Raw genomic sequence first — 16,059 nt, 5'->3', positions numbered from 1 at the left:
ATCTGGTAAGCCCAGAGTGCCTCCTTGAGCTTTTCTTCCCAGTTTTTGCGGTTCATTGCAACAGTTTTGGTAATGATCCCCTCCAAAGTCTTGTTGGTTGATTCCACCTGCCCATTGGCCTGTGGATGGTAGGGGGTACTTTTCCTATGCTTTATTTGGTACTTGTCTGTGATGTCCTTCATGAGCTTGGAGGTGAATTGGGTACCTTGATCAGTGACAATTTCTCTTGGCACCCCATACCTCACAAAGATCTCCTCAAAAAGGAAATTGACTACTGTGTGTTTGGTTGCTCTTACCAGTGCTTTTGCTTCTGCCCACTTTGTGACATAATCAGTACATACTAAGATGTACTTCTTACCATTAGAGGTTGGGTTGATAGGTCCTATGAAGTCCAGAGCCCACTTATCAAATGGTTCCAAGTGAACTTGGGGCTGAAGGGGCATCTGATCGGTAGCTGTGGGTCTGCCCATCCTTTGGCAGCTGTCACAACTCTTTACATACTTCTTGGCATCCTTGAAAATGGATGGCCAATAGTATCCAAGAGTTAGAACTTTGAAGGCTGTCCGCTTCGCTGCAAAATGCCCACCACACGGTTCATCATGGCAAGATTTTAAAATGTCAATTACCTCATCATTTCGTACACATCTCCTAATGATCATATCAAAACCAGTGTAAAAGAGATCGCCATTGAGCCATGAATATCTGGCACTTTGTTTGATTAGTCTTTTCCTCTCCTTTGCAGTGAAATGTGGAGGTGTCCTACCTGTAGACAAGTAATTAGCTAAATCAGCAAACCAAGGAGTTACTATGGAAATTGCAAATAAGTGCTCATCCGGAAAAGAATCCTCAACAGGAACAATCTCACCTGGATTTTGCAGTCTAGACAGGAAATCTGCCACCTGGTTTTCTTTGCCTGGTCTATCTAACACTGTGATGTTAAATTCCTGTAACAATAGTAACCATCTGGTAACTCTGCCACTAGTTATTGGTTTATTCATAAGATGTCGAATGGCAGAGTGATCAGTATGTACAAAGACTTCATAACCAGTTATGTAATGGCGAAATTTATTCACAGCATAAATGATGGCAAGTGTTTCCTTTTCTGTAACTGTATAGTTTAGCTCGGCAGGTGTGAGATTTTTACTAATGAAATAAATTGCATATGTACAAGATTCTTCTTTTTGGCCTAAGCATGCACCTATGGCAGTGTCAGATGCATCGGTAAAAATATGAAATGGTAAACTCCAATTAGGCCCTCTCAGGACTGGTGCAGTAGATAGTTTCTTCTTAAGTTGTTCAAATGCATGTTGGCAGTTCTCAGTCCAATTGAAAAATACATCTTTGGCAAGAAGTTTAAACAAAGGTAAGGCTATCTTGCTAAAATGTTCAATGAATCTGCGGTAATAGCTAGCATACCCGAGAAAACTTCTTACCTCTCTCTGGTTCTGTGGAATAGGCAAATCGGCAATAATCTGTATCTTGGCTGGGTCAACCTGGATGCCTTGAAAAGAGATATAATGGCCCAACACTATCCCTTCATTTAGCATCATGAAACACTTTTCGTTGCTGAGGGACAGGTTAGCTTCGATACACCTTTTCAAAACTCTCTCTAGATTTTCTAATGCATGTTCAAAAGAATTGCCATATACTGAAAAATCGTCCATATACACTTCAACACAATCATGTATCAAATCAGCAAAGATAGCTAACACAGCTCGCTGAAATGTAGCTGGAGCGTTACAAAGTCCAAATGGCAAAACATTGTAGGCATAGGTGCCCCAAGGACAGGTGAAGGTGGTTTTGTCCTGGTCTTCAGAGGCAATCCGGATCTGGTTGTAGCCACTGAAACCGTCAAGAAAGGAAAATGATGATTTGCCGGCTAGGGTGTCTAACACTTGGTCAATGAATGGCAGTGGGAAGTAGTCTTTGAGCGTGGCTTTGTTTAGCTGTCTGTAGTCCACACAGATACGCCACTTGCCATTCTTCTTAGGCACAATAACCAATGGGGATACCCACTGACTGTCAGAAATAGGATATATAAAGTTGACTCTCAAAAGTTTTTGCAACTCCTCTCTGACAATGTCTTGGAGCATGGGGTTCATTCTTCTTTGTGGTTGCCTCACCGATTTAATGGTGCTGTCAGTGTAAATGTGGTGAGTGCATGTGTCGGGGTGAATCCCATGCATGTCAGTGTAATCCCATGCAAAGGCTTTTTGGTACTTCGTCAAGAGTCTAATCAATTTTTCTTGTTGAGATGAGTCAAGGTGGTTACCTATGTTCAAAGTTTTGCCTGGACTGATCTCTATGACTTGACTCTGTGCATTGGTAATGGATTGAACTGAAAGATGTCATGAAATGTAGATTGCAAGGAATGGATAGTGCATGTTTCTTGAAAGTTTTGAGCTAGAAGTACATCTGCAGCATTTATTGTTCATTCCTCACATTTTCAGATATATCAGGCTGTGAGAGAAATAATTCTACCAAATCAGTATTGTCTTCATGGAAATCATAGATCTGGTCAATGCTAAAAACAGATTGTACCTCCTCTTTGTCATTAAATTTGTCATCAAGCCACAAGTTATGTGTCACTGCAGGTGATTGTGCCGATGGATAGAGGGTGAGTTGTTTCCTTTCGGTCCCTCTAGAGATAATCATGTTACCTGATCGGCATCCAATAAATGCATCAGCAGTCGCTAACCATGGTCTGCCTAGAATGATAGGATGTCCTCCTAGATTGGATTTGGGTTGAAGGACTAGGAAATCCACCGGATACTCCCAAGAGTCCAGTGAAACAATGATATCTTCCAAAATCCCCTCAGGAATGACTTTGGACCTATCAGCTAGTTCAAGAATAATTGTGGTATGTTGCAAATTCACAAGCTGGAGTGTTCTCATAGTTTCAAGGGTCATGACATTGATTGCAGCTCCAAGATCTATCAAAGTGTTTGGGATCCGTATGTTGTTAATGATGGTGGTCACTTTTGGAATGCCTGGATCAACATACTTCTCCATGGAGATGGTATTGGTCATAAGGCCTGCTAAATTTCCTAAAACATGAATGGTCTGAGGATCAATCCTCTTTCTAGCAGGTTTCTTGAGACACATGTCTTTGATGGCTTTGGTGTAAATAGGAATGTCCTTTATAGCTTGCAGCAAAGGGATTTTTATGTAGACATTTTTAAGTTCGTCCAAGACATCAAATTGTGGTGGAGGCAATGGTGGTTTTACTTGAACCAAACGGTCCGGAAAAGGTGGTTGCAGTGATTGCATCTGTTTGTCCTTGGTTTCACTGCTTGGTTTTGTTTGAGTGGTCATTTCATTTTCTTTTTCTAAGTTTTCTTCTTGCTGATCTGTTATTAGAGAATCCTTCTGGAGCACCCTACCAGACCTCAGATTAATGTTTTGCAAAGGCAGTGTGGAGTAGGAGGTTCCTTCCTCTACATTATAAACTGGCCTCTCTGCTCTATTGTTCGGATTTGGGACAGTTTGAGCAGGTATTTGTGTGGGTCTGGGAGGTTGTGGGTTAGTTGGAAATTGAAGTTGTGGTACATTTATTTGTGGAGGAGCAGGTAAGGTCTGTTGAGAAGGTTGGGGTTGATAAACAACTGGCTGAGGGTGCTGCTGATATGACTGTGATTGTGATGGATATGGCTGTTGGTACTGCTGATATGACTGTGAGTAAGGTGGGTATGATTGAGGATACTGATGGTAGGATTGGGAATACTGTTGAGACGGTCTCCATTGATTTTGTGATTGGTTTCCATGCTGCCATGGCATAGGTATATTCCATGAGTTTTGTGCATACATCTGATCATTCATAGGAAATTGCATATTTTGATTAGGAAACATACCTTGGGGTGCTTGCCTTGGTTGCCATGGTCGCTTTGCACCCATGTAGTACACGTTCTCCATCTCTGTGCTGGCTGCCATGTTACAGTTCTGCACAATTTTAACTTTAGGACAGTTAAACATATCATGATGCTCAGTACAGAAAGCACATACTTGGATATTGTCTAGAGGACAGTCTTTTAATGCATGCTTCTTGCGACACTTGGGGCAGAAAATAGCCATGATATTGTCTTCTTCCTCCTGTTTCTTTTTGGCTTTTAAGGTATCAATTTGGTTTCCTAGAGTACCCAACAAATCTGTTTTGAACTCTTCTAAAAGATTACCAATTTCAGCCCGGGTGACACTAGCAGAGGCAGTTTTTATGACCCTGGATGACAAGGTTCTCTTTCCCATTTTGGCTTTACTTCTTGAATATTTTTCACACAGTTCAGCTATTTCTTCAAAGGGTAAGGCAGAGATATCACCTTTGCCCATTAAGTTGAGATCATCCATGTATTCTTCCCTGATACCTTTCAAAAAGATTGTGCGGACTAGATCAGGAGGCATGGTTCGGTGTTTAGATTTTTGCAAGTTATAGACAAACCGTTCTAGATATTCTTCTAAGGTTTCATCCTCCTGCTGACTCATTCTAAAGATGTCATCTTTAGAGTCTTTGGATCTGCAATAAGGCTGATATTTCCTCAGAAATATTCTCCTCATGCCATCCCAATCTACTATGGCATGCTCACCTAGCCCCATAAACCATTTCAAGGTTGCTGCCTTTAATGTGGCTGGAAACAATCTCAGTCTGTGAGCATCATCTGTATATCCATAAGTTCGACACACAATATCGAACTCGAATAAGAATGAGTCCGGATCCTCTAATGCCATTCCATAGAAATTGGGTAGCACGGATGGGGGTATATTTTTCATTTTAATCTCCTCATCCTCCTGTGTTTCTTGTATAGGGAATTTAAAAGTGGATTCCTCCTCCTCTTGATGGGGAACTGATCCATATCCCTCCTCAGCCATTCTACTTGGTCTCTTAGTGTCTCTTGGTGGAAAAGAGAGAAAGGAATATTGTTTGGTAATGGTGCTACTTCTCCCTTGTGTAGAAGATTTAGGAAAGGGTGGATGTTGTGATTTATGTGCAAACAGAGTTTCTCTCTCAGCAAGAGTAATGTGTTGTCCTGAATAAAATTTCTCAGCTATTGTTTGAATATCCTCCTCAGTTGTATTCCCCGGAGAGTCTGCTCCTGATGATGATGGGTTAGTGTTGAGATGGTGGGGGGTTCTCACAAATCTCCCTTGAGTGTCTCTAAGTCTAGGCATAAATAAACATGATTTCTAACTGTGTTTTTGGTTGTTTTTGTGTATTGAAATTTTTTTTCTTTTTGTTTGAATCCTTTACGTACGCCTCCCCGGCAGCGGCGCCAAAATGTAGTGGTTCCAGCTAGGGTACTAGACTGGACTCTATATTTAATATCGACCGAGGTGCGTAAGCTTAGAGGCGTGGTCTAAAATATATAGACATAAAGAATTACCACCCAGGTGATTATGAGGTAGATTGCAAGGCTTCTTTACGGAAGACCGTTATATGCAGCCTATCCTTCACACACCTAGATTACCCTACTGATATATTTGACTACAATGCTGGTTATGAGATGCATCTATCAAGGCAAACTATGAATCTAAGTACTGTGTATGACTGTGGCAATGATTCTAACCTCCTTACAGAGGTATCACTCAGAAAACCTTTGCTTGGTAAACACACACAGCATGCAAGATATTTACACTATTAAACTATATAAAAAGAACATAAATAGACTGTAAAATGAAGCAGAGTTTATGAGCATGCATCTATAAATCACACAGGGACCGAATCCCTTACAAGACTCTCGTTCCAGATCCTAGTGCTGACCATTCAACATAACCATAAACCCTTCATATGCGCACACCATATACATGTAATGAAATTCAAAGGATAAAGGAATCGAAAGCTTAGATGACTGCAACCCGTATGCTATGTAAATCAACAGTTATGTAAATCGAAACTATGATGCAACCCATGTGATACATAAATCGAATCCAATACAACGCTGTGCAAACATATAAATCGAATCTAATACAACGCTGTGCAAATATATATGAACTGAAATGTAACAAAACGAAGAGCAGTATACCAAACGAAGAACGCAGGGCCCGTCCGCGCCTAAGGGTATACTGACTACCACCGTTCAGCAATCAACCAATGCAAAAGGGTATACACACGTTGTGACTGTAAATGGTTCTGTGTATTAACTAAAACTCTGTTCTGAGAAAATGTTTCAACGATTGATTAACCTTCAAACATTGAACTAACTGTATTTACACATGCGTACACAGCCATATCATCGATACATTGAATGTACATAGTGTTGTTGCCGCGTTTATTACATAGCCTTTTCAAAATGTTTCCATACCATATGTTTCAAAAAGAACAAAAATCAAAATGAAAATAGAACGATGCTGTTGCTGCTTTTATGCGCCAGAGTACCCTGCTTTGACTGAAGTTGACCGCATGCATAGGAGGCTCGATTTGGCTGGGTGAGAGGTGTTTGTCCATGCTTGGACATTCTGCTTTTCGCCCATGCCTTTCGTTCTGGCTCATCTGCTGCGCCACATGTCAAACGGTAAGCTCATTACAGGATGTGGGTACTTCCTGTAATCATGTCATCAAAAACCTCTAATTCTGGAACATAAAACCCCTAAATTAATTTCTATGCAATTTAATAACTATAGAACAATTAATAATCAATATTCAAGGATTTTGAGGGATATATGATGAAAATGTATGGAGAAATGATATGTTTTTGGGAAGGAAAAAGGGTCTTAGGATGATACCAACATCAGCGTTAAAAATCGGCCCCCGAGCAAGGAAGGGTGCGATGCGATAAGGCAAGCGGGAAGGTTTTCAAGAATCACTCGGAGGTGCAATGCGATGTATTGCAATCACAAATCGGCGAAGGGTCAGCATTATAGAATCGACCCCCGACAATTTTGGGTTGCAATGCGATATCGCAATCGCATATCTCAACGGTGCAAAGTCCCGCATTATGATTATCGTCGAGGCACCACCGAACTGCGATTTGTAATAAGTTCCCGGATGTGAGATGTTCATCAGTTCCAATTTATATTGTCGTCGGGTCCGCAACATCACAATCGCACTGTCGCCCGCTGCGTACACAAACCTTAAGGTTGCCGGTCCTTTCCAATTGCGATTTGCGATGGACAGTCAGTGTTGACAGATTATAGCCCACAGCGCAGAAAAATTCTCGCTCGGTTAGCAGATTTTTGGAGCAAAATTGTGGGTTCTTGTCGGATATGGAGCAATTTGTGGAACGAATAATGAGAGAACTAGAAGAAGTCATAACTTCTTCAGTTTTCCACCAAATTGGATGCAAAAAGAGGCTAGATGGTCATTTTTGACATTCTAGACTGATTGGAGCAAGTTTCATAAGCATTTGAGCATTGTAAACACAAATTTTTACACTTTTGAGCATAATAGAGAGGCCCAAGCCATTGGAAGTTGGACTAAGGAGACGTAGCCCAAGAGGGGTGATGAACTCCTTTATCATGTGCTTGTTGTAATGCGTTTTGATGATGTTCTGTATATGTTTATGTTATTGTTTAGTTCTTAGTTTATGTTAAATTGCTCATAAAATTAACATAAAAACTCTTCATTTCATTAGCAAAAATTTATGAATCCTTGAGCACAATGAAAGCATTTGATTTAGAATATTAGGTTGCAGTGCTAAGATCTTCCTCAAATTAATCACCCCCCAAGCCCTAGAAGTGTGATGTAGGTCTCTTAATGGATGACATCATGGTTGAGGAGGCAAATTTTGGGAGATGTACTCATGTATTTTGAATATTTCTTAGAGTGAGGAGCACCTCTAGAGGAAAGAGCCTTGCCTCGTTAATTAACCAAACCTTTACCTTGGTTAATGTTTGACTCCCTTGGAAGGGTCAAGAATGGGAAAGGGTGATGACTAAGATTGTCCAATACTAACCTTACCAGAGTCATCTAAGGGTAATGACTAAGTTTGTCCACCACTAACCCTAGAAGATCCTACTCTTACTTTTACAAGCTTCAATGCAACTTCAAGGGAAGGTTCTCCACTGGAACTCTTCCTAGGGTTTACAAGATAGGATCTATCCAAGAATAATACAAGTAGAATGCACCCTCACCATAGATAAACACATTTGCACTTAATACCTTCAACAAATAAATCGACAAGGCTTAGTAAGAACACTAAATAAATCATTGCTCATCCATAAACTTTAGCTATGAATCATCCATCAAACTTAAAAAATTTACCACAAACCTTTTTCCAAGAGGTTGCACTAGTTATTCGTCCATAGCTAAGATAAGAGTATAAGTGTAGACAAGTAGTGCTTTATCTCCGCAATGATCCCAATTAAAAAATCACTTCCTCTACTTACATGACGAAACCAAGCGCTATCACTCTACAAGATATAATATCCACTAAAATCACATAGAAATCCATGATGTGAGGTGGATAAAATGCCTCTATAATTAAGAAATAATGCTCGATCGTCAAGTCATCTTCATTTAATGCTCCATAAACATCACATATGGGAAAAGTGAGCACATGTGAGTAACACCTTCTCCAAAATATGGTAATAATGCTCCAAAAGTCATGTTGCTTCACCAAGAGGTGCAATGTCTTATCATAAGAAAGTGTCAAGTCATCATCCATCAGACTAGCTTGGCTCAAGTATGGTGATATATCATCACAAAGGTGCAACATCCCATCATAAATGCAATGTCCTCAAGCAAGAGCATGACATCATCAAGGTAAGCAGCTCCACAAACTATCCAAACAGAGTATGCCATCATGAGAATGCTCAATGTCCTCATCAAGGGTACAACACTCATCATCAAAGCTAGAGCATTTCAACAAGTCATCATATCATCTCAATGCCTCAACGCTCTCCAAAGGGTATATAATGTCTTCAATGAAGTGTGAAAGAAGATCATCAATGTCCTTCAGAGGACCATGTATGTGTTATCATCAACAAGTATGGGCTACAAGAATCAAGTGAGACCAACCAACATATATACCAGAGTCACTGTGACATAAAAGTGGGTCATGTTTAATGTAAATTTCGTAAGTATATTACAATGGTATTTTCTTCAAACTTCACAATAGCTCGTGAATTTATGCAATTTGTGAAGTTGAGGTATGGGCAAACCATTATAGAACCCTACTAGGTGTGTCAGTATCCAAGAATTCCATGTTCCAAGTCATGTGGGTTTCATCACCAATATCCTCTTAAAGACTATGTACGTACAAGTATGGCATCATGAAGCACAACTCTAGGAATCAAGTGAGATCAATCTATGATGTATACAAGAGTTAATGAAACATAAGAAGTAAACAATATTCACTGTATAACCCATGTAAGTAGATCACATTAGGTATCTTCTTCAAACTTGACACTAGCTTATGACCTTGTACAAGTTCTTAGATTTAGGTATGGGAGGCTTATCAAGATTATCAACTACCCCTTTTAGGTGCTTTCGAGCTCTAGGGGGAGAAACAATTCTTAGGTCGATGCTTCAATTAATAGTTGAGTGTGATGTGATATGGTCAATAGGGTGGACTTATATAAGAGGTGTGCTAGTCTTATACTGGGTTATACAAGACCTTCATTCATGAGTGCCTTTATGGAGGGAGTACTTGTGTTTCTTGAGGGACCCCTTGACACTACTTTTTCCGCCCTTTTCTTAGCCTTTTACTTTGATTTAATTAGCTTGTTTTGCAAGATTCATTAACATCATTTAAGACCTCCTTAAGATGGGTAGTTCATTACTCATAATGGTTGGGATGTTTTTCAAGTCCCTTTTACTTTAATAGGTGTGATATGCATAGAACTAGGGTGATGGCCTTACATGAAGGGATATAGCTCAAGTTAACTTCGCTTTTAATCATCATTCATCCGTTGCCACTTTTTTGCATTTTAACATTTGGCACATGCTCTTATTTATTTCTTTTAGTACTCATAGGTTGATGCAACTACAAAAAGAAATAAATAAGAGCATGTGCCAAATGTTAAAATGCAAAAAAGTGGCAATGGATGAATGATGATTAAAAGCGAAGTTAACTTGAGCTATATCCCTTCATGTGAGGCCAACACCTTAGTTCTATGCATATCACACCTATTAAACTAAAATGGACTTAAAAAACATCCCAACCATTATGAGCAATGACCTACCCATCTTAAGGGGGTCTTAAATGATATTAATTAAGCTTACAAAACAAGCTAATTAAATCAAAGTAAAAGGCTAATCAAAGGGCAGAAAAAGGAGAATCTCACTTTTACTTCAAGAAACTAACATTACCATGAATTACATAGCAATACTAGGGCCATAGACTTGAATATTAGGGTTCCCCACACAAATTCTTGAAACACAAAAGGGGTGTTTTTGGGCGTCCCCTTTTGATAGGGTGCACCCAGAAGCACCGCTTTTGGTGAGACGCATCCCCCACATTGGGAAAATGCTTCCCCTGCAACTCCCCAAAAGGGGGATGTTCGGAAATGTTTCCCAGGGCGTCCCCGTGACGCCCCAAGTACATGTGAATCATGGGGTGCATGCACCCCACCTTGGAACCCTATGTAATAGTAATATATTTGAGAGTTGAAGTAAAACTTATTGAAAAGAATGCTTACATTATTTCAATATGTTTTTCCCTTTTCCTCTTGATGTCACGATATCACCCTTCAAGTTCTTAAACTTCTCGATATACTCATCGGTCCATTCAAAGTCACCCATCTTGAAATTGGAAAGCTTGGTTTTGACTCTATTAATGAGACCACAATGTTCACAATTTCAAAGAACTTCAGGATCCCAAATTCAGTTGTGCTTTTATTTTCTTTGGTATGATGAATCATATTTGGCTTTATATTTAGGGTTAGCCCCAAAGATGTCCTTTTTAAACATATGAAGATATAACCATCATTATGAACTGGAGGGCATAGTTTTGTCAAAGACGTCCATAAGCTCTTAATTTGAAGCACAACAATTTGGTCTACCCAAGCATAATATTAGCCAAAGCCATTTTGAGTCTTATTGAGTTTAAAAAACAACAAAAGAATAAATGGTTGTACAGTTTTCATAAAATCACCTTGATAAAGGTAAGAAATGAGAGGTAACTACTACCTTCCAAAAAGAAAAATATGCAACAAAAGAGAGTAGTTCATTGGTTGTAAAACCCTAGGAAGAAAGAGCCATTGACATTAAAACATCAGTTGAATTGTTTGAGTGAGGTTCACAAAGACAAATAAAAACAGTAGTTCATTGGTTGTAAAGCCCTAGGAAGAAAGAGGCATTGACATTAAAACATCGGTTGAATTGTTCGAGTGAGATTCACAATCACTTTAGTGAATATTGAAATTCACAAGTGTGGCAAGCTAATAAAATTGAAAAAAAATCCAAATTCTGTAAACGAGAAAAAAAAACAGAGATAAACAATATCAACGAGCTGAAGATAAGTATATCCCTGGAAAGAAAGAAACCAACACAAATGTGCGAAAGAGAGAATTAACCCAAACACAAGAAAGATAAAACTAAAAACAAATAAATATAATGTTTTGTTGTTGTTCTAAAAGCTAAATCATATGGATATGAATAAATAAAGGAATAATTGCAATATCTGAAAATACAAACAAGAATTATGTATTTACCCACAAGACTACAAGTTACAAAATAAGATGCTTGGCCCAAAAATGATTGAATCTACATTGAGTGGATTGAGTCTACTTAAATATAACATAAAATTACAGATGATATCGACTTGCAAAATGTGAAAATCACACCTTAAATAAGAGAAACGCTCAACATAAGTTATCTTACCCAAATTGTGTGGTTTCTGAGCACAAACATAAAGAATGTGACTGTATTTGACATTTGTGACTCACTCTTATACATAAACACAGTAATCATATACATAAATACACAGTAATTTTGGAAAATAAACTCAACATAGTGTTCATATCTATTCCGTGTTTGTGGTGATTTTAAAATTCAATTCTTGTGGGAACTCTTCAACTCTACCAGAATGTTCATATCCTTGTTGTAGACACCTTTTTAAATTCTTCTCAGCATTTAATAAATCTACCATCATGTAATGGATCTGGATCTGAGTTTCAGAATAATTTATTATATTGGATACCTCTCTTTGTTTCAAGCTTGAGGAGTCAACCAATTTGGGTGAATACTTGAACTTTAACCTGGCTAAATACTACAGTTAATATAAGATCAAGATTGAACATTAGAAAATGTAGATTATCAATTCAAACAGCCTAGAGCACTACTTACAACTACCAGACTAACAGTGCCATCGAATATCAACAGGTAGCTATGAGGAGAATATAGCATACTGGCTAGTCATGAATCCAGAACCTTGACTAAAAGTTGGTATAATCGATGTATCCTGTCCTCGGTCGTCTTCAACCAGACTCAGAAAACGAAATGAACGAAATGAGAATAGAACGCTAACATGCTGTGTGTATTGAATCAGCAGGCTGATAACCCATATTTTCATGCATTAAATCTGTATTGGCTTTCACTACTTTAAACTAATGGTAGACTAACGAGGAGAGTTAATGAAAACAGGTTAAATACCATACCACCACACTCTGGAACTTCGGGTTGCAATGAATACTTTCAGCGAATTTAGACCTGAGCAAGTCTTCATCCGCTTCGTTCCTCAAGTAAATAATACCGTAAACCACTGTATTCCAGCTGGGTTGCAGAAACACTCTGCCCATTGGTGTCACTGGATCATTATCCTCAACAGCAATATCAGTAATATCATTATCCTCCACTTTAACTCTAATTTCCCTACATAAACCTCCTTTCTGGTTTTGTTCTGTATCAGGTCTTCCACCATCACCATCCCCCATCTTCGAGGACTCACTGTTCATCCTGTACAAGCAGCTTTGGCGAATGGGAACGAACTCACAGAAAATATATAATAATCTCCTGTTCAAAGCCAACCATGTTCGAAATATGTGTGTCAATTTTATACGTGCATGAAGGCATTCTCAGAGTGCCAGTATTTACTGCAGTTGCAGGGTAGTAGGTGTCATTATTTAATGTTGGGTCCGTATTGTATTGATTTGGCCAGACTTAACAAGCATTTTTCGTACGATTCTGCAGGAAAGATTTGAGTGGCGCCGGGAGGAATGACGTTCACGTCTTTTCGTTGAGCTACTCTACTTTACTCTATTTCCATTCACTACAGTCAACTAATTCTGACATGGCAGAGTAGTTCTGGCTGGCTACATTGAATCCCTGTGGACTCTCGCAAGCTTCCCACGCGCCAACAAAAGCTTAGCTGTGTGGATAGCATTCGACCGAAAACAACGATCAGCTTTCTTATCGTCGTTTATTTCTATTTTCAGGCATTTATCTTTCACCGTAGTCAAGAAAAGCTATGAAGTTTTAAATGGATCCAATAAAACTTCAGTAGATTTTCAATTTTTTTTACGGCAATGAAAGCTTTGCTGTGGGTATAACTTTGGGTCAAATAGTAATTAAATAAGTTTAATTGGAGTTTATATGAGCAGTTAAATTATTTTTTAATTAAAATTTATTTATTTATTTATTTAACTATATATAAATTTTAGTTATTTAAAAATTCCTTTTAAATATATATATATGAATCCAATTCTTCACAAATAATATTCTGAGGTTTGGCATTATTATGTAATTAAAATTAAAAGGAGTTGTCTATAATGTGATTTTTTGGAGATTCCGGTGGCGGAATCCGGCGGAAGAAATTGAGGTTAAATCTTGATTTCTTGTAGTTAAAATGGTTTTTTAATTGCATATTTGGATTCAGCACCCTCGAAAACTCTTGGGACGCTTTCATTGTGCAGAAATTAGCTATCAAACTTGCGATTCCAATAAATTCCTGCCGAATTTCAACCGGAAAAACCCACCAAAAAACTTTCAAAAAATCGCATTATAGACAACTACAAATTTCTAAGACATCTTGCCGAAATGTGTAACCCACAGTACTCTTTCCACCTGAATAATCAAAAATAGAATTCAATCAACAGATTTTTGAATGACCTAATTCCAATGAGGTGATTTAATTTGCTTTTAAAAAACGCCGTTAATAGATATAATCATGCCGTAAAGAATAATAACTCACTGAATTATGAGTACCTACGCCTTCGGTTGAGCTCATCAAAGTTCACCAAATATACTACCAACTCTGAAGAGTGAATAACGTGAGTCTTCATATGAAATTAAATGCCTTGTTCCCGTTATGTGGGTCATGTCTCAACATGAAATTAAATGCTTTGTTCTAGTCATATAAATTTTAATATTGAAGAGTATACAGATGGAATTAGATGTTTTGTTATATAGATTTTAATATTGAAGAGTAAAGTGTGTATGAAGATCGAATTAAATGTTTCGGTATGGGTTATGTTTGTCATATTGAAGAGTAGAGTGAAAATTAATATAGAATTAAATGTGGGGTAAGAGTTGTGTTTTTTTATATATATTTAAGATAATTATAAAAGTTTTGTAAAGGTGATAAAATTTAATAATATTAAGAAAAACAATTATTATTATTATTATGATGATGTCACTGTTAAGTTGGATATCAAATTTGTGCATGAGATTTTTCTATTTGTAGGATAAGGTACTCACCTAGATAAGTTGGATATCAAATTTGTGCATGAGATTTTTCTATTTGTAGAATAAGGTACTCACCTAGATAAGTTGGATATCAAATTTGTGCATGAGATTTTTCTATTTGTAGGATAAGGTACTCACCTAGATATTTGTATATGAGACCTTTTTTATGGGAAAGGGACTCACTTCCATGCAATAAAAAGTCTCAATATGAAATTAAATGCTTTGTTCTAGTTATGCTTGTCATATAGGTTTTAACATTGGAGAGAAATTCTACATGAAAATGGAATTAAATGTTTTGTTATCAGTTATGTTTGTCATATCAAAGAGTAGAGTGAGTATTAATATGGCTTTAGTTATGTTTGTCATATCAAAGAGTAGAGTGAGTATTAATATGGCTTTAGTTATGTTTGTCATATCAAAGAGTAGAGTGAGTATTAATATGGATTTAAATGTGGGGTAAGCGTTGTGTTTCTTATATATATTTAAGATAGTTATAATAGTTTTGTAAAGGTTATAAAATCTGTTTGAATTTAATGCTATTAAGAAAAGCAATTATTATTACTATTATTATTATTATGTCAATGTTAAGTTGGATATCAAATTTGTGTATGAGATCTTTTTATTTGTAGGATAAAGGACCCACCTAGATAGCAAATTTGTGTATGAAACATTTTTAATGCGACAAAGGACCACACCTCCATGTAATGATTTCACTATTAAAGTCTTCATAGGCATACATACTCTATTCTCATGCAGGAAGCACATGTTTTAACCATTATGCACACTAGACCTTTCATATATTAATGTTTATTTATTTTTTGTAAGTTTAAATTACTGAAAGATGCTTGAAACTAGACCAACAATAGAATTGCAAGTTGGCAGGTCACGTCTACCACGAGTATTGCTTGTGGCAATGGCGAACTGATTCCCCACGACCTCTGTGACATCATCAATTACCCCCATCAAGCAATAATATTTATATTACTTGTATATATTAAAAAAAAAAAACCCCTTAAATATTTAATTGACATATAAGGGAAAATTTTAAGGATGGAAATTGATCTTAAAATTTAGAAACCTTGGCAAAACTTACTAGTCCCTAATATGCAAACTGTAAAATGTTTGGCTATATTTTTGTAAAAATATTCAAATTTCTAATGATTTTATATAGTCTCCATACAATTTTGGTGAAATTTAAGATAAAATAATTTTATACTTTAAAATTTGGGCGAATAATTTTTATAAAAAATAAAATTGAAGAATATTATTTTTTAGAAAAATCATGGAAAATTAGCCCACCTATGAATATTTGCCTCTAAAATTTTCCTTGATTAATATTATTTACTTTATATATAATATCCATAAATCATATTTATATGATACCATTAGCCTCGAGGGTTAACTCAATTGGTCGATTTCGTGTCGCTAAAGCACCTCACTAATGGGAGGTCACAAAGTCAATTCTCCTCGACGCCCTCGGGTTTAGGCTCTACTAATAAATCAGATGT

At 37.3% G+C, this 16,059-nt stretch overlaps 1 protein-coding gene and 1 long non-coding RNA gene across 2 annotated transcripts in view; one reads left to right on the top strand and one right to left on the bottom strand.

Moving 5' to 3' along the window:
* The window catches only part of LOC149224858 (wax ester synthase/diacylglycerol acyltransferase 11-like), a 74,084-nt gene extending 61,169 nt beyond the window's left edge, over positions 1-12,915 (bottom strand). Inside the window, exon 1 of the mRNA XM_089386305.1 lies at positions 12,526-12,915. Coding sequence (XP_089242431.1) covers positions 12,526-12,822 — 297 coding nt within the window. The 5' untranslated portion in view covers positions 12,823-12,915. The remainder of the gene's footprint in view (positions 1-12,525) is intronic.
* The window catches only part of LOC149224857 (uncharacterized), a 74,048-nt gene extending 60,590 nt beyond the window's left edge, over positions 1-13,458 (top strand). Inside the window, exon 3 of the long non-coding RNA XR_016249549.1 lies at positions 13,058-13,458. This is a non-coding gene — a long non-coding RNA (uncharacterized LOC149224857). The remainder of the gene's footprint in view (positions 1-13,057) is intronic.
* The last annotated feature ends 2,601 nt before the right edge of the window (positions 13,459-16,059 follow it).

The sequence above is a fragment of the Pinus tabuliformis genome, chromosome Q (genome assembly GCF_031772625.1).
Source record: "Pinus tabuliformis cultivar Carrire ecotype Pingquan chromosome Q, CPIR1, whole genome shotgun sequence".
Lineage (NCBI taxonomy): Eukaryota > Viridiplantae > Streptophyta > Pinopsida > Pinales > Pinaceae > Pinus > Pinus tabuliformis.
The sequence above is the reverse complement of the archived record's forward strand: the minus strand, read 5'-3'. Positions and strand labels throughout refer to the sequence as shown.